General features: G+C 49.1%; 1 protein-coding gene across 19 annotated transcripts in view; it reads left to right on the top strand.

The window, feature by feature from the left end:
- KALRN (kalirin RhoGEF kinase) overlaps nucleotides 1-18,399 on the top strand; it is a 637,031-nt gene that overhangs the window by 611,380 nt on the left and 7,252 nt on the right. For 17 of the 19 annotated variants that reach the window (XM_087861563.1, XM_045812696.2, XM_045812695.2 and 14 more), the window contains 8 exons: nucleotides 2,308-2,335; nucleotides 2,804-2,975; nucleotides 5,015-5,136; nucleotides 5,765-5,896; nucleotides 7,402-7,566; nucleotides 9,556-9,634; nucleotides 15,100-15,300; nucleotides 18,012-18,150. In XM_087861563.1, the coding sequence (XP_087717689.1) occupies nucleotides 2,308-2,335; nucleotides 2,804-2,975; nucleotides 5,015-5,136; nucleotides 5,765-5,896; nucleotides 7,402-7,566; nucleotides 9,556-9,634; nucleotides 15,100-15,300; nucleotides 18,012-18,150 (1,038 nt within the window). Of the gene's footprint in view, nucleotides 1-2,307; nucleotides 2,336-2,803; nucleotides 2,976-5,014; nucleotides 5,137-5,764; nucleotides 5,897-7,401; nucleotides 7,567-9,555; nucleotides 9,635-15,099; nucleotides 15,301-18,011; nucleotides 18,151-18,399 lie in introns of those variants that run through there. The other 2 variants (XM_087861564.1, XM_045812700.2) reach the window with 2 other exon arrangements.

The following is an 18,399-nucleotide window of genomic DNA, read 5'->3' as shown; positions in this document are numbered from 1 at the left end:
TTTTCCTTTGAAAAAGATTATAAAAGTGAAACAGACTTGCAGGATATTTGGAAAGCTCAGCTGAGAAGAGGAAGAAAAACATCACCCAAAACTCAGACATTTTATAAATCCTAAGGGAAGGATCTCCATCCCAGCACGTCTGTATCTGTAAAACCTTGCACCAGCCCAGAGGAGGAGATAAAGTTTTTTGAACAGGGGAAAAGCCACCCTTGATCTCGCCACCCGGTGATAAGCCCTGATAACGTTTAGAAGATATTCTTCATCTCCTTTTCTTGGGTTGTGAAATGACTGGTGCAGATGTCATTCTCTCTGCCTCGCCTAAGCCAGGCGCAGACCTTTGTGGCCTCCTCGGCACCGCTACCGGTGCTGGGGTGCTGTCCACCATGTTCCCTGGCTGTCCCCCTGTCACAGCCTTGTGTCTCCTCACAAAGAGGGGGTCTCTTAGGTGTGGGAAAAGCAGCTTCTACCAAATGCCCCCACATCTCCCCCCCCCCCCCGCGAAAAGCCTCAGGGGCCGGGAGTTGGTTTACCTGAGACCAGTTCCCTTGGATAGAGGGGGCTTCTAGTAGCTTTGCTCAAACCAGGGTGCACATTGATTCCCCTGAAGCAGCTTTCAAAAATCCCGATGCCTGGCCCCACTTCACACCAACTGTAAGAATCTCTAGGCCTGAGATCCAGGCATTGGTCTTTTTGTGTTTTTAAAGCTGCCAGGGTTAAGGATTGAGAACCACTGATTTAAAGGAAGGCCGGGCAGCGGTGTCCATAGCGTTTGAGACTAGCAGAGGGCACTGCCAAGGTCAGTCTCAAGACCTGGCAGCCCCAGGACTCGGCATTGCAGGTTTTCCACAGCTCACTTCATGAAAAAACTGGGTGCTGTATGTGCACAATTGGTTTGCAAAGGGGAACCCAAAGGGGGGAAATAGCACCTTTGTTGCAAAGGGCTGGATCCTGATTAAGGGGCGAACAGATGGAAACCGTATTCACATAGAACAGGAGTAAATACGGGGAGATGAGCATGAACGCCGCAGCGGGCCGTTTGTAAGGCATGGGGGCTGTCTGGCCTCATTTATGAAGGACAGAGTTTTCCAACCCAGATTCTTAGAGAAAAGCCGCTGTAACAATAGGCTGCTTAGTAGAAGGAAGATGACTAGAACTCGGTCATCTCTCTGTACTCAAGCAGTCATTGAATACTTGCTGTTTGTCAAGCATTGTGCCGTGCACTTGACATGCGGTACTCATTTGATCTTGGCGATAACATTTGGCAATAGGTATTAGTTATCCCCATTTTACAGAGAAGCAAACTGATGTCATATATCATAAGCGACTATCACACGGAACAAAGGAGGTGAGCCCCAGCCTTTCTGACTCCGAAACCCACGTTTCGTTCACCCCGCCGAGCTTTATAACCTGCACTCATGTGATTAGAGGTAAAACAAAAGATGAGAGAAAAATCAAGAAGGGGTGACTTTTCGGCATGGCTAGTCAGCCAGAAGCCCATCCTCTGTGAAGATCCATGGGGTCACGAGACAGCCCTTCCAATGTGGGTCAAGAGCCCCCACAGCGTCTCTGCCAACCAGCCACGTGAACGTCAGCTCACTTCGTTGGCCTAAGTCCGTGTTCTCATCTAGGCAGCAGAAAGGGCTAGAACCCCTAGGTCAGTGCTTTTCAAGTTGCCCTTTGGAGCCTTGGGCGACAGGAGGCCGTGCTGGGGGCAGGATGGACGGGTGTGACCTTCCCTTTCCCCTGCAACCAGACGAGCTCGGCCCGTAGCTGCGTGAGGAGAACGCTGCCTGTTTGGGGTGAGGGGCTACATCTGGAAGGAAACCAGCGGGTTAATGGCTCGTGGTTAATGTCAATGACCATTCCTGCCTGATGCGTGGCAGGCACTCTGCTTCTGAAGCTCCGTGACGCCGGGAAGGACGGTGCCGGCACGCTGTCGAGCGCAGGCCGGAGCGGGGCAGGGAGGATGGCTTTTATGCACTTGACGGGGAGGAAGGGCCACTGAGGAAGCGAAACGCAGGAGAGAAAGGCCAGCTGCAGCCAGCAGAGCCTGCAGGTGTCATGCACCTGCCTGGGGCCCTGGGCCGCCCAGACGCACGTGAAGACCAGGGTAGAGAGGAGAGGAGAGGCGAGGCGAGCGGGGCCGGGCTTGTTCCCGCGACGCTGACACGGTCGCAAGAGAGCCCGGCCTGCAGGCTTCAGCTCCCTAAACCGTATGCTTCCTTGTTACTCGAGACGGCAAAAGTCTCCTGTTCTCTTGCAGTAGTTTAGGGTTTAAGCCATTTTCTGTTTCTTTGTGTTTTTCAGATCTTAAATCCAAATTTCATCCAAGAAGGTGAGTTAAAAAGTAGAACCGAGAGCATGGGGGTTGGCTAACCAAATTGGGGCAAATCCGGCAGTGAGGGAGAGGCTGCAGATGATGGTATGTAGCTCCGTGCTACGGGCAAGGAAGGGTGTTCTTGACAAACCGCTGGGGTGGGAAAGTCCACCACTGGCAGTATGTATAATTGGTGTACGGAAAAGGGGGCTGGTGAAAGCCCAAAGGACATACGCTAAAATGTTCGCAGTAGTCACCCCTGTGTCAGGAATCACGGAGATTTTTCTTCTTTTCACTTATCTGTATTTCCTGATTTTCTGCAATAAACATTTATTTTAAAATACTTCTTCATGGGACACGGATGACTCAACAGTATTAAGCTGAAGGTTATTTGAATCATGACACGGGGGCAGGAGAGGGTGGTGTTATAAAATGGCTATTTATTCTGTTTGTTCTAAATGATGATTTGTGTCCATTTGACCACAGTGGCCCCAGAATTCCTTGTGCCCTTAGTGGATGTGACCTGCTTGCTTGGGGACACGGTGACATTGCAGTGCAAAGTCTGTGGGCGACCAAAGCCCACCATCACCTGGAAGGGTCCAGACCAGAACATCCTTGACACGGACAACAGCTCGGCCACATACACGGTCTCCTCCTGGTAAGCTGATCGCCCCACATCGACACCGCCAGCACCTTGGCGCAGCCTCTGTCCTGGTTCCTGGCAGCTGCCCTGGAGTCTGTTCTAGCACAGATGCTTGGCCTTGATTAGGGGAGAAATGGAGTCAACAGCCACGGGTGGCTCAGGAAAGCGTGCTCTCGTGCTAGTGCTCTCACACAACGGTGCATCAGGGCTGGGAGCTGTAGGCACAGCCCCCCCACACCCCCTCATGCACCCCGCCACCGAGCCTGTCAGACATCTGGGGGAGGGCCAGCACCTGGTCACGTGCTGCTCAGCATCACATAGACATAGCTGAACCTACAAGGACAGTGTGGAAAGACTGCGTTCTGGACCCACACTCAAAAACATAAGCCTCCGTATCTCAGGTCAGCCATGAACCATGCTTTCGAAGCACTTTGGCGGTCACTGACTTACATTCACTGATTGGCTGATCTTTCCCAAAGGATCCCCAGGAGAATCTCTATGTTACTAGTAATGGCAAAGGCTCCAGACCCGTGGGAGGAATGTGGGTCTCACATCCCAACAGCTTGGTATTTCTTTGTGCCCATCAGGATCCCGTGCAACAGTGATCTATTGAATTCCTCCACTAACCTAAGAACAATTTTCTTAGAAGAAAAAAAAAAAAGACTCCAAAATACGCAACGTTAAACAGAAAATCCAGCCATACACATCTTCCACAAAGAAAGGCTATTTTAAAAAACTTGATTGACTGCCTTCCAATCATTCTGTTCATATTTATTGTGTACTACTGTTTACAGGGGACAAGCAGTAACAAGCCCTAAGTGCTTAAGCATTTATCAAAGAATCACCTAGAATCAAACTCCCATCCATTAGCTTAATTTTTGTGCATATGAAATGGTATTCCCAGCACAGATGGCCAGGTGTGGCCGGGTCCCAAGAAGAGCGGGGCCATGGAACTTAGTGTGAGAGCCGTGCTTGGTGAGGTCCCGAGGACCAGCAGGCTGTGTGTGTCTCCACAGAGGCAAGGGAGTGGGGTTGGCTGTGACTGCCGCACTTCACCCTTCTGAGCAGTGCTTCCCTTGAGACATCCTGGACCCCAGACTGGGACTACTAGGGAAGTCAGCATTTAGTGGTGGAATTTGCCCTTTATTTGATTCACTTAATTGTTCTGAGGGTCCCCAATAGAATTTGAAATACTTAAACATTTTCATTCTCAGTCATTCCATTTTCTTTTTTTTAATTAAATCTTTTTTTTAAGATTTTATTTATTTCCTTAGAGAGAGAGAGCAAGGGAGAGAGAGAACAGGAGTGGGGGGAGAGAGGGAGAGGGAGAAGCAGGCTCCCCGCTGAGCAAGGAGCCTGATGCAGGCTCGATCTCAGGGCCCTGGGATCACGACCTGAGCCAAAGGGAATGCAGACACTTAACTGACCGAGCCACCCAGGTGTCCCTTCTTTTTTTTTTTTTTTTTTAAGATTCATTGACCTATTAGAGAAAAAGAACGCATGTGAGCGTGGGGGGAGGGGCAGAGGGAGAAAGGGAGAGAACCCCAAGAAGACTCCATGCTCTGCGTGGAGTCCCACATGGGGCTCAATCCCAGGACCCCAAGATCACTACCTGAGCTGAAACCAAGAGTCGGATGCTTAACCGACTGTGCCACCCAGGCGCCCCTCCATTTTCTTGTACTATTTGTTACTGTTCTATGAGACTATTTTAGGACAAATTTGCTAGTGGTAATAATACCAGTAATATTGCATAGGGCTTTATATATTTCAAACCATGTTCTAATTCTTATCTCGCTTTACTCCTTTCTATCCCTATACCCTATATACAATAAACATGAGAGATGGGGGTGGCAAGAGTTTCCCCTCCATAAAGAAATGGGAATATAGAAAGACAAGGTGATCACCCAAGGTGTGTAGGAAAGTCCCAGAGCTGGGACGAGACCTTGGGCCTGAGGATTCAGCTCAGCACACTATGTGCCCATCCTGTGGGATTTTACCCATCAGTCAACTGTGTCGTTACTGAAGTCTGAAGAGCCTCATCTTGGTGTCTCTAGTGATTCAGGGGAAATCACCCTGAAGATCTGCAATCTGATGCCCCAAGACAGTGGGATTTATACCTGCATAGCAACAAACGACCACGGCACCACGTCCACGTCTGCTACAGTTAAAGTGCAAGGTACGGGCTCTCGGTTCACCACTTTTTATCCTTTCAAAATATCTTTTATTGTAAACTATAAATAACATAAAACTGATCATCTTAACCAATGTTGAGTGTACATTCATATTGCTGTGCAGCCCATCTCCAGAACTCTTTTCGTCTTGCAAAACTAAATCCTATATCCATTAAACAATGACTATAGCTCCCCCTCCCCCTCCCCACTGCCCCTGGCAGCCACCCTTCTACTTCCTGTCTCTACGAATTTATGTTAATCAAATATTTTAAGTGGACATTACAAGGGTTCCCTGAGACCTGGGGAAGAAAAGGTCCATTGTGAAATCCTAAAGTCCAGCGAAGGGAAGGGAAGGAATCTTCACTAAGAGCTGTCTGTGGCCCCCCATAACCTCCTGCATAGTTTCCAGGTCAAGCGTTATCTCCAGCGTGCAGTCTTTAGCCCGAGGAAGAATTTCTAACCCCAAAGTGTATCTGGCAGGCCGCTCCAGAGCCTGGAGAAAGGTATGCCACTTAGTGGAATAGGCCGTAGGAAAAATTTGAGACACGGGGAAGGTCATGTTTCCTAGGAAACATGGTGCAAAAGGCCAAATTCTGCAGAAATAGCACCTGACCGTAACGTCTGTCTCCGAAGGTGTTCCGGCGGCCCCTAACCGCCCCATCGCCCAGGAGCGAAGCCGCACCTCCGTGATCCTGCGCTGGCTGCCCCCCTCCAGCACGGGAAACTGCACCATTTCCGGGTACACGGTGGAGTACAGAGAGGAAGGTGCGCTGGCTCCCCCTACTCTTCTGTTTCTTTCTCCCCTTCCTCCAAGGAGGTCCTTCAGAGTCATAAACTACTTGCCTTCATGCCTTTCATCAGCCGTTTCTTCTCGTGTCTTCCAACTCAGCATAAAGACTACAGCCGCCTTCTGATCTCTGACTTCCAGCAGTGGTTTTCACCAGACTGATAAGGACTCCTGGCAGACTTCAAAGTGCCTTCATGGGCTCTTCTGTCCTTACTAAGCCCTATCCCCCAGACAGGGGCAATCAGGCCCATTTTACAGATGAGGGGCTAAGGCCTAAAGAAAGTTAAGGAACACGAGGCAGGAGTTAGTAAAAGGCAGGGCTGGTATTAAACCGAGGTGTCAAGTTCGCGAATTCGTGACCTTTCTCCCAGAGTGATAACTAGGGTAGCATGAGCAGAGCTTTACCCCACCCCCAGATAAAATATAGAGATCACGTATATAAAGATAGATCGCATATGCATTTTGTGTGATCTCTAAATTTTACATACATACACGTGTATAATGATTTTTAAAAACTGCTCATTCTTTAAATTCATTACATTTACATGCATTTACATTTACGTTAGAAACACCTGAAGCTGTCACGGATTGTCCAGAAGAATTAGTTATATGAGAAGCTGCCAGGTAACTCTAGTTGTTACTAACACATCTCTGAACTACGTAATGACATACCCAGCTGAATTGCCAGCCACTGTTCGTGCCCAGAACCAAATCATTTGCTGTGCTCGCCATCGCTCATAGTATCTCAACTCTTCTTTCTTCTATCGAACAGGCCCTGGGCGGTTACAAAGCTGTTGACTCCTGCATCTTTGTGAAGCTGTTTGCTCTTGGGTGTCCCCCTCAGCACAGAGGTGTTCGTGCTGGGCCGGGGGACCCGTCTCGCAAAGCTAGTACTTCCCTCCGCACCGTTCAGTTCTTAGCTCATCGCATTCATGCAGTTGTCATGAGAAGATCATTTCATCTTTCTGAGCCTCCGTTTCTTCTGTTCCCCAGCCCGCGGGGGGGTCTGGAGATTTCAGTGTGAAAGTGAAATGGGAGAATCACGGGGACGCCCGGCCCGGTGCTTCACATGCGTGGAGTGCTCAGTGCCTGTTCACTTCTAGTTTGTTTCCACTTCCAGATGCATATTTTCTCTCCTCTTGTGGTTTATAATACATTTTTATGCCGTATCAGAAAGTTGCCACACGTCCCTCTGTAGCGTCTGTACTGTCTCTGCCTTCTGACTCCCACTCATGCCCATCTGGAAATGAAGGGCGTCTTCAAGGCCAGCTGCTATCACACCCCTCACCATCTAGTCGATCATTTATGAGATGGAGCCCAAACCTGCCCCGCTGGCCCTCAGGCTTTCAGAGCCCAATCAGTAACCGCAGCTGTTCCTTGAATGGAATGTGTCAACTTTCCCCTCTTTGTTTGCTGAAGGTCTTTGAAACAATGTCCCTCTGGCTTTTCCTCTGTTCCTTTCCTCGGAATCCTTGCGCACTAGGTTCCCAGGCCTGGCAGCAGTCGGTGGCTTCGACCTTGGACACTTACCTCGTCATCGAGGACCTCAGTCCTGGGAGTCCTTATCAGTTCAGAGTCAGCGCCAGTAACCCCTGGGGGATCAGCCTTCCCAGCGAGCCCTCCGAGTTTGTGCGACTCCCCGAGTACGGTGAGTCCCGGCCATGCCCGGCACCCCAGGCGGGGGATGCAAGGCACCTGGCCAGCTCACACGCTCACAGGTGCCGGCTGGCCGTTGGCATGGCAGGCCGCCATGCAGGAGGTAACCTGGAGTTGCCAGTGGCTTCAGTCAAGTGACATTTCAGAGACCTGATGAAAAGTGTGATTTCAGTGGTCTTGGAGCAAAAGTGAGGTCTGCTACCCATGTCTACCCCGGGGCCTGCCAGGGTCCCTGGGCACCTGAGTGTGTCTCCAGGAACAGAGAGGGGTGGGCAGGAGTCATGAGTCACGTGGATGCAATCTGCCCCCCTTCCTAGATGGGAACACCAGACCCCCTCTCCCCTGGGACCCCCTGCCAGGTGTAAGTGTGCCTCATAGCAGCAGAGATAGCCCCATTCACCAATGTACGTTGGGGAGAGGAAAGCCAGCTACTTGAAGGCTTTGAATCAAAATGAGTATTTGATAGTTTCCCCACACCCAGCATTCCCAGAATGTCTTTTTTCAAGGTAGATACATTTTTTAAAAGATTTCATTTATTTATTTATTTGTTTATTTATGAGAGAGAGCACACATAGGAGTGGGAAGAGGGGCAGAGGGATAAGGAGAATCAGGCTCCCCGCTGAGCAGGGATCCCTACCTGGGGCTCCATCCCAGGACCCTGGGATCATGACCTGAGCAGAAGGCAGACCCTTAACCAACTGAGCACCCCAGACGCCCCTCAAGGTAGATACATTCTATGTGGATGTGTTGGGTAATGAAAACACACCTATAGCTACGTGTGAGTATTTCACAAATACCACCTATTCGCTGTCTCCAGGCCCCCCTGGTCCCAGGAACAATCTGAAAGAGGATACTTGTTAGCCTGAAGAAATCTCCAAGTAGTGAGGTGCTCCGTGGTGCAAGGAGTGGGCTGTGTGTGTAGGGGCGGAGGAGGAGCTCACTGCCCTGGGAAGACCACAGACCCGTGTGCCTCTGGGTTAAGGGATCCCGGAGTCTCCAGAGGGGCTTCAGAGACCTTCTAGGGCCTTCAGCTGCAGCCCAGTCCCCCCACCCCCGCTGACTCTGGAAGGGCTCCCCAGCCCGTCCCCAGGGGCTCAGCTCCCTCCCAGTGGCCTTGCTCCCTTGGACCCATGACTCACTGGGAAACCTTGGCCCTGGGTCTTAGAATTCAGCATAGGTGAGGCACCTGAGCCTCAGCCCAGCTGTGCTCTGGATGGCCTGGGGTGGCCCGGGTCACAAGAGCCATACTGCCGGTTTGGTCCTCTCCTCTCAAGCCACTAACAAAATTCTGCCTCGTGTCTTCCTTCTTGTGAGCCTTGGTCCCGAGAGACAGCACAAATACGTATTGGTGTGCGTGCGTGTCTCTGTGTGTGTGCACACGCGCGCACACGTGCCCGCACGTGCACGTGTAAATCATTGCCAGGGAATTAACACATCATATAAGGTGATGCTGCCAACGTGTTTCGGGTTAAGCCACGTCATCCAGTATAGCAGCTGAGCTCGTCCCTGTCTGAGGCCGCCGGGTGACAGAGCGCGGTGGTTCGGGTGTTCTGAGCACATTCCTCTCCTTCTCTCCCCTGGGCCCTTGTAACTCTTCCCCCAACCTCCACCGCATCCCCCCTCAGCCCTGATTCTCACTGGCTTTTCTAGGCCCTCCATGTGTTTTTCTCTCCCTCTCTTTTAATTTTTTCTGCCAAATTTCTATTTTAAAATATCCAGAGGTTACATCTCCAATTGTCCCACGTTTTCTTTTGTTTATGTAGATGGCCCGGGGTGGGGGTGAGGGGTCTGACTCTGTCATGTCAGCTTCCCCTTGGATGATATTTTTAAAAACAACATTTCAGAGAATCCTGGCATTTTCCCACTGAGTTCGACTCCATATTTGGTCACGAGAATTGCTTTGGGGCGATGCAGACGCTTTTCTGTGAATCTTTATTCTGATATGACTTCCTCAGTATCATGGATTCTCTCTCTTCCAAAGATGCTGCTGCTGACGGTGCCACCATTTCCTGGAAGGAAAACTTTGATTCGGCTTATACTGAGCTGAATGAAATTGGAAGGTAATGACCCGCTTTCTATTCCTTCGTTCACGGCCCCTTAACATCATCACCTCAGAATAACGACTTGCGTTCGTGTTATTTGTTTCTCCTTACTAAGTGTATTCTCTCTGTAGCAAGAAAAAAACTCGAATATTTATGTGTCTCTTCATCGCTCTTTTTTTTAACTTTTTAAGTTGGAAGGGAGGCTTCCCTCGTCAGCCGTCAGCCTTTCTTCTGTTCTGGTAGAAGAATCTAAGGCTCCGCCTTTTCTTCCAAGTACCACGTGAGCTACGCCTCCCGAGTTCTGATACGCGGCACTTTCATTATCATTCAGTTCAGCTATGATTTGTTTCCTTTTTCCCCCTTGTAAGAGAAATCTATGAGGCATAGCATTCCCCGAGCGCGGTGCTTGTGACGGAGGTTGCGAAGAGAGCCCAAATGTTCACTATTCCCGTTTCCTAAGCAGGAGTCACAGTGTAATTCATGACCTTTCGTCATAATACTTTTCATCAAAAACCAACTTTTGCTCTCCTCTCACTCTTTGTGTGGCCAGAGGGAAAAAAGGCCGATGGAAATTTACATGGTGTTGATGCTTCTTGAGTATCGACAGTGTTCTGGATACTACGCAGATATCGTATGAGAGGTATTTAATGTAATCCTTGCTGCACTGTGAGGGAGTGTTTGCCTAGATTTCCAGGAAAGGAACTCAGGCTTGGGAAATTAACGTTTTCAAGGTCCTGCAACTAGTAAGTACAGAGCCAGGATTCCAACCCTGGCCTACCCAATTCTTAAGCCTGTGTTTGTTTTTAGTAAAACACACATATGTGGTTTCTCACTGTAGCAATTTTTGTCAAAAATAAGCTCTAGCCATGGAAATCTAGTTTGCCCCATTATACTGAAGTTTTGTCAAGTTAGGTGAGACTCCAGGAATGACTCGAATCCCCACCTGGTTCTAAATGAAACTGGCTCCATCGCCTACGTGCACCAGCGATTCCCTTTCCAGGACATGCATTTGCTGTTGAGGGCCGTAGGCGAAGGCATGTTTTACCTAGGAGAGATGGATGGTTTAGTCTTTCCCAAGGGGAGATCAAGTTTCTGATCTGTTCAAGGCAATCGATTTTTTTTTAAATCTCATCCCCAGCCATCTGACGTTTTCCTCTCCTCCAAGTACAGTCCTCCTATTTTCAGGAGATCCTTTAAAAATGCTGGATGTGAGCAGAAGGGAAATAAAACATCTAGATACTGACGGGAGACACACGAAGTTATCTGTGGGCCATAGACGTGAGTCATTTGTCTCCATTGCACGTAAACCTAGAATTCTAAGCCTAAATGACTATCTTGTTAAAAATAGCTCTCTGGTAATTAAGTAGTATAAAAACCGTGATGCAGAAAGAACCATCTTTGCTTCTAAAGTCGATGTAGAGAAGGAAAGAGCACTGGAGCATGGCACGGTTAGCCGGAAGTAAACTAGACGGGCTCCACGGCAAATGTAAAGAACCAGAGAGTTGTCCCCTGGGCATGCTGACTGGCGACTTGTACGGAATTCAAAAAGGCAGCAGGGCCAGGCCTCCAGGCGAGGATGGCAGGTTGAACCCAGCCATCTGTTTTCACTCCGTCCTGAGACTTCTCCGAATCCCCACTAAAGGAATTTTTCTGATCAGGCCCATAAGGATGAGGACGTTGAAAGAAGAGACAACTACAGTAACATATTTGAAGCAGAAAACAAGTGAAAGAGTGACAAATGACCTAGGAGCCCGAGGAACTGAGTCCAAGTCAGTCGTGGGGTCCAGTGAGAGCCAGTGTAACTTTTGCAGCAGGATTCCCCAAAGGCTTGGGTCCTGGCAGCGTCAAGTACCCTCTGCACCCTGGTGTGAAGAGGACGTTGAAATGGGAAGCAGTGGCTGAAACTGTGTGACAGGTCGTGGCTCCGGATCTCCTCCCCAGCGGCAGGCAGCTGTAGGGCCGTCCTTCCCCACCCAGGAAAAGGCTGGAGGTTCATTCTCTAGACAGGTAAAGCGAAGTGCCTCCGTTCCCAGGGACACTGGCACAATCGGGGGCAGCAGAACCTTCCCGCAAACAGGCCCCTTATGAGACTATATCCATGCTGGATGCTCGGGACCCCAGCTTTCTCAACCACCCGGCCTCCAAAAGGGGACAACTGGGGCTTCACTGTCTAGGCAGGAAGTAGGAAGATCTTTCTCTGGGAAATCTGACCAGCCCAAGAAGAAAGTCTTAAAGATACTGACTTTGGAACTTTCCCAACTAAACAGTCCACTCAGATCACACTACAGTGAAGGTCACATTGACAGGACCCACCCCCACCCCCTACTCAGAGCTTCCAAACACTGTTTAGTCCCCAGCTTTCAAAATGAGCCAACTTCCAGTGCCCGCCGAGACTGAGTAAGCCCACTGTGGCCTATCTCTCCCACTGATGACAACCGGGATCCCTGGACAAAATACAAAAAAGCAACTACCTCAGGATTCTGAAAAGTCAAGAACACAGTGAGTGGGGAGCCAAGTTAAAACTTGAAGAAAGTCAAGGACAGCCGCAGTGAGTTCTCTGGGTTGTTTGTTGGGCTTTAACCCAAGGGCGGGCCAAACAGGGAACTGGGCAGCATGCACGGGGGCAACTCCAAAAGAAACCCATCTTTTCAGCCAAAAGACACGAAAGGGGGTCCCTCTGAGCTGAAGAGAGCAGGAAAATGCCTTTGCCTGCCTCCCTTATTTCTCTCGTTGCTTTAACCCAAGCAAGAAGCTAGAACTCTGGAGGAATCCCATCTACGAAAACGGGCCCTTGGGAGGCAAAGAATGTGTGGGAAATGTCAGTGAGGAGGGAGCTGAAGAAGGAGAGCCCCCGTCCTGTGCCTGGAACAACACAAATCCTGGGCTCCGTCCGGGCTGCGCACAGACAGAACACACCCGCAGAAGCACAGCGAGGCTCTGCGAGCTGAACTCGGCTGTGAACCATCACTCGGTCACCCCGCGGGGACTCCTTCGTCCCGCGCTCATCTCTGAGTGGTTCTCATAAGGGGCAGTCTTTGTCAGAGATGAGGCCTGAATTCTGTCACAAAAAGGAAAATATTCATTGTTTACCGGAGTTGCAGCTGTGAATAGCCCTGACCTAGTTGCAATAATGGAAACACTGAATATTGATTAAAATATCATTCTGTTGGGAGGACAGGGGATGGGAAAAGTGGTCATGTGGTGAGCACGGGGCGGAGGCGGGGAGACTAACATCTCCCTTTCCAGAGTGGGTGTCAACAGATTATCATGAAAACTGAAACACCAAGAAGCCACACAAGCGTAGATTCCCCCAAATAACAGACTAACATATAATTACCTGATATGTTAAACTGCCCCCTCAGGTAAGGAAAATGGGGTTGGGGCGGGAGGATGGGATACTATTAGTTTTAATAAGAAACCTTAAAGCTAATTGACTTTTTAGATCATGGGGATGCGTAACTTGGATAAGCACACACACACACAAAAATTAAGGTATAGAGGCGCCTGGGTGGCTCAGTGGGTTAAGCCTCTGCCTTCAGCTCAGGTCATGATCTCAGGGTCCTGGGATGGAGCCCACATTGGCCTTCCTGCTCAGCGAGGAGTCTGCTTCTCCCTCTGCCCCTCCCCACCCTACCCCTCCACTCATGGGCTCTCTCTCTCTCTCTCAAATAAATAAATAAAATCTTTAAAACAAAAAACAGCTGCAGCTCAGCATGGCCACCTAGTTGAGGTGAGCTCTCCCTAGCATTCAATTGTTTTCATGAGTCCAAAGTCCTCTGGGACGGGTGACCTCTAATAATCAAACGAGAGAGTGCTGTTAAAAACCAGAATGGGGGCGCCTGGCTGGCTCGGGTGGTGGAGCCCCGGACTCTTGACTTTAGCTCCAGTCATGCTCAGGGTAGTGAGAAGGAGCCCTGCCTCAGGCTCCGTGCTCAGCATGGGATCTGTTTGTCCCTCTCCCTCTGTTCCTCCCCCCACCGTGCTCTCTCCCTCTCTCTCTTTCAAGTAAATAAAATCTGTTAAAGAAAAACATAAGGAAGGGGTGCTAGGCTGGCTCAGTCTGTGGAGCATGTGACTCTTAATCTCAGGATCGTGAGTTTGAGCCCCACATTAGGCATAGCGATTACTTTAAAAAAAAAAAACAGATGGTAATTTATTAATTTATGATACAGACTAGAACTACCAGTTTGACCAAATATTTGCTTACTATGCAAAAAGAATGATGTCTGCTACATAACAGGCGTTCAATTAGTATTTGTTGAATACTTGTTTTATCGATTAGCAGATTCTCTTCTTAAAGATTTATTATTATTATTATTTATTTATTTGACGGAGAGAGGGAGAGTGTGCATGAGTGGGGGCAGGGGCAGAAGGAGAGGGAGAAGCAGACTCCCCGCTGAGCAGGGCTCCACCCCAGGACCCCGGGATCATGACCTGAGCCAAAGGCGGACACTTAGCGACTGAGCCACCGAGGTATCCCAGCATATTCTCTTCCTTTGTGAAAATCTGTAGTGGAGAAACACTATCTGACTATTGTCAGAAAGTCGCTTGGTGAGCACAGAGCCAGTCCAGGAGTCAGTGGGACAATCTTCGTGGTGGCCATGGTGTTGGATGCCTCCATCTCCGCTAGAGGAATGGACGGCTCCTTGGATGGTTGACTCCTGTACTCGTAGGTTAGGGTGCCTCAGGGACGGGCGTGGGATGGCACTGCTTGTCACCTCTTTGACTCCCTGTCTCTGCTCCCACTGCTGACCAGTCCCCCTTCTACTTCACTTTCCTACTACTTCTTGCTGGGCTACAGATGTGTCTGGGAACCCTTCTGTTTTAGGGGTGGCTAATTTCGTCAGATGTGAGGATGGCATGGCGGCGATGCATTTTTAAATGTCCTTGTCAATTAGAAATGACCGAAGTATTTAAGAGTGAAATAACATGATATCTGGATCTCGCTAAAAATACTACAGAAAAAAGGCAAGAGGTAGGAAAGGGATAGATGGAATAAGATTGGCAAAATGCTGGTGATTGTTGAAGCTGGCTGCTGGGTGCACAGGCTTATACCGTTCTCTCTACTTTGTGTGTATTAGAAAGTTTCCATAATACCAAGATAATAAATAGAAAATAAAAGGAAAAATTGCCTCTTTAAAAAATGTTTTTGAAATTATCATAGAGTAGGTTTCCTCCTCCTTGAACATTACTACTACGGTTGTATTTTACAGAAACGTACTCTGCTTAGAAAACCGAACCTGCTGTTGATGAAAGTGACAGAGAAACCTATTGACTAAAAATAGTATGAGTTTTTCGCATCTCAGAGAACCCTGAAATGCTAAGGAGGGAAACATGGCTTCTCTAAAGGATAACATTATAATTTAAAAATGCAGAAGTAAGACTCCTAAGAAGTGGTACTGTCCGACCCCTTCAGGTAACACTCGACACATCCTAGCTGATGCAGGAGGCTTAGCAAACGCTTTCTCCCTCTCGCTCTCCAGAGGCCGCTTCTCCATAGTAAAGAAGTGCATTCACAAAGCTACGCGCAAGGATGTCGCCGTGAAGTTTGTTAGCAAAAAAATGAAGAAAAAAGAGCAGGCTGCCCACGAGGCTGCCTTGCTTCAGCACCTGCAACACCCCCAGTACGTCACTCTCCACGACACCTACGAGTCCCCCACGTCCTACATCCTGATTCTGGAACTGTGAGTACAGGCGTCTCGGGTGGCCTCCAGCTGTCTGGGCTATTTATTGTCTCCGGCGACGTCTTACAGTGTACAAGGGGTTGTACGTCACACACGTTCTCTCGTCCGTTTTATAAAAATGTGGTTCCCATTTATAGATTTAAAAAAAACAAGTATAGGGGCGCCTGGGTGGCTCAGTCATTAAGCATCTGCCTTTGGCCCATGGCGTGATCCCAGGGTCCTGGGATTGAGCCCCACATCAGGCTCCCTGCTCCGCTGGGAGCCTGCTTCTTCCTCTCCCATTCCCCCTGCTTGTGTTCCCTCTCTCGCTGGCTGTCTCTCTCTCTGTCAAATAAATAAATACAATCTTGAAAAGAAAAGAAAAGAAAAGAAAAGAAAAGAAAAGAAAAGAAAAGAAAAGAAACAAGAGAAGACAGAACCAACTCTGTTAATATTTGTAATTCTGTTGTGATACTTTAGATAGCTGTGTGGTGGCAGGTCGACTGTCACTTTGGATCTAACAAGTACACTTACAAGCAGCCTTCCAGAACCTAACCTGTTTGTTGGGAGCTTCCTAACTTAAAAGGTGTACTCTGTGGGCAGTGAACTATTTTTATGTACAAGTGACAACACGTTACACCCGAGTTCCAGTAAAAGGTGTTATCACTTGTCTATCAAGGTAATATGGTGGACCCAGAACCTTGGCCCCTTCGGATTTGCCAGCTGGCATCATTCCAGGGGCAGGTGCTGATTTACCAGGCTCCCACAGTGCAATGGAAGGAAGCCATTCTTGGAGTGAAGAGTCTGGGCTCTCATCCCAGCTCTGGGATTTGGGGCAGGGTCTTTAGATTCCTGGGCCTCGGGTCCTCATCCATGAAGTCTGAAGAATTATTTCCACTTCTCAGAGATGTTACAGGGATTAAATGAGATGAATAGGGGCGCCTGGGTGGCTCAGTCGTTAAGCATCTGCCTTCAGCTCAGGGTGTGATCCCAGCGTTCTGGGATCGAGCCCCACATCAGGCTCCTCCGCTATGAGCCTGCTTCTTCCTCTCCCACTCCCCCTGCTTGTGTTCCCTCTCTCGCTGGCTGTCTCTCTGTCAAATAAATAAATAAATAAAATCTTTAAAAAATAATAATAAATGAGATAGAATAGTGGCTTGAGCTCGTTCAGCAAATGTTCACTGAGCACTTGATGTGTGCCAGCCGCTGTGCGGACCTGGGCCAGGCTGGAAGGAACAAAGATGAAAAGAGGTGCTCCTTGCCCTTGAGGAGTTGAAAGTCTGATGAGGAGGACCGATCACTAAGTGAATGATTTCAGTTGAATATGTAAATATGGAGAAGGAAACAGGTGTCTTGGAGAGGGTTGCTGTGAGAACATAGGAAGGTGTTTGTTGGACTCAAGATTCAGGAAAGATGAGTGGCGAGGCAGTGCCCGAGGTAAACCCTGTGCTAAATCTTGTTATGCTGTGACCAGAGGTCTCCCCTTTGGTGGCCATCCAAATCCCTGGTAGAGCTTTTCTCTGTAGGTGGGGCCTGGGCATCTGGGTTCCCCAAAAGCTCTGAGGGTGAACTTGGTGCGAAGGCTTGCAGGTCTCAGAGCGGCGTTGCAAGAAGTGCAGGGGGGCGTATCTCACAAACCCAGTCCCCCCCCCACTCCACACTCCTCACTCCCACCCCACCCCCGGCTGGGTCCTAGGCTTCGCTCCTGTCAAGGAGAGCAGGAGAAGACACCAGGGGAAGGAACAGGCTAGAGAAGAGAATGGAAACTTGGCTGGAGTGGGGGGAAATCCGCTATGCTCAAAGGTGGTTTCCGCCTCTGGCTCACGCTCCTCCGCCTGAGCATTTCCGGGGCATGTGCCTTTGACAGCTCATTGCGCACTGCAATAGCAGTTGACCGCTGGTCACTCTAGGTGCTCAAGAGAGCACAGGGGACCTGATAACAGTTACTATTTACTGAGCACTTACTGCTGCCGGTTAGGCTTACATGCCTCATTGTCTCGCTTGATTCTTGCACAGCCCTCGTAATGAAGTGGGTGTTTTTGCTGTTGCCGTGACTCCCAGTTTAAAGATGAAGAACCCAACACAGGGTTTAAGTGACTTGTCCCAAACCCTCAGCCTGTAGCTGGCAGAATCACGATTCAAATCTGGATCTGGCTGGCTCCCCCAACCATGTTCTCAGTCATAGTTTTTAAGATTGGAAAATTGCTCAAAAGGCAAAGGATCCCAAAAAGGGTCAAGAATGCCAAGGATAAACTTTGCCACTTTCCATTTTTCCCAGCTAGAAACTGACAAATAAAAGCAATCTGCAAAACACACCTGGGGCAGCTTACAGCCACCGGGCTCCAGTTCATCAGAATATTGAGACAGAGCGCTTGCTCTCTCTCTCTTTCTCGCTCTCTGAAGACTTTCTCTCTTTTGCAACGGGGGGGGGGGGGGGGAGGGTCAGACCTTTCTCCTTGTGAGCAATTTTTAAGTTTAACAACATAAAATGTGTCTTAAGGTTACACAGATTTCTTCCGTGGAGCACATGACATGTGTAACTTTTAAATTAATTAATTTTAGTTCTGAACATTAATTTTGGGCTCTAACTAAAATACGCATGCGTGGCAACATCGCTCTTCATTTGTAAGAGGGAGCAGGAGAGATTTTAGAGCTCTGACCGATTTGTATGTGTGTTGTTTTTCCATTTCTTTACAAACATGTCTCCGTGGCCGTTTCCTCCCTGCCTTCAGGATGGATGACGGCCGGCTCTTAGACTACCTTATGAATCACGACGAGCTGATGGAAGAGAAGGTCGCTTTCTACATCCGGGACATCATGGAAGCCCTGCAGTACCTGCACAATTGCAGGGTGGCCCATCTGGACATAAAGGTAACAAGAAAGAGCTGCCCTTGCAGGGAAATGGCCAGGTCCAGCCTGTCAGTCCTTAGCCTGAGGGAGGCCCATCCAGATTCATTTTATTGACTTAGGTTAGAATCCTGACAAACGTCAGACAGGAGTTAGGTCGCCCACGCAACTCGAGTGTGATATTCATGAATTGATGAGGACACCCCAGAGTCCCCGTGCCATCTGGGGTAAGGGAAGGTGGGGAAGATTTTCCTGCCTCATCTAAGATTTTAG

This window comes from Ursus americanus, chromosome 4 (assembly GCF_024610735.1).
Source record: "Ursus americanus isolate L20-20 chromosome 4, mUrsAme1.1.p, whole genome shotgun sequence".
Lineage (NCBI taxonomy): Eukaryota > Metazoa > Chordata > Mammalia > Carnivora > Ursidae > Ursus > Ursus americanus.
Note: the sequence above shows the minus strand (reverse complement) of the source record. Positions and strands in the feature narration are given on the sequence as shown.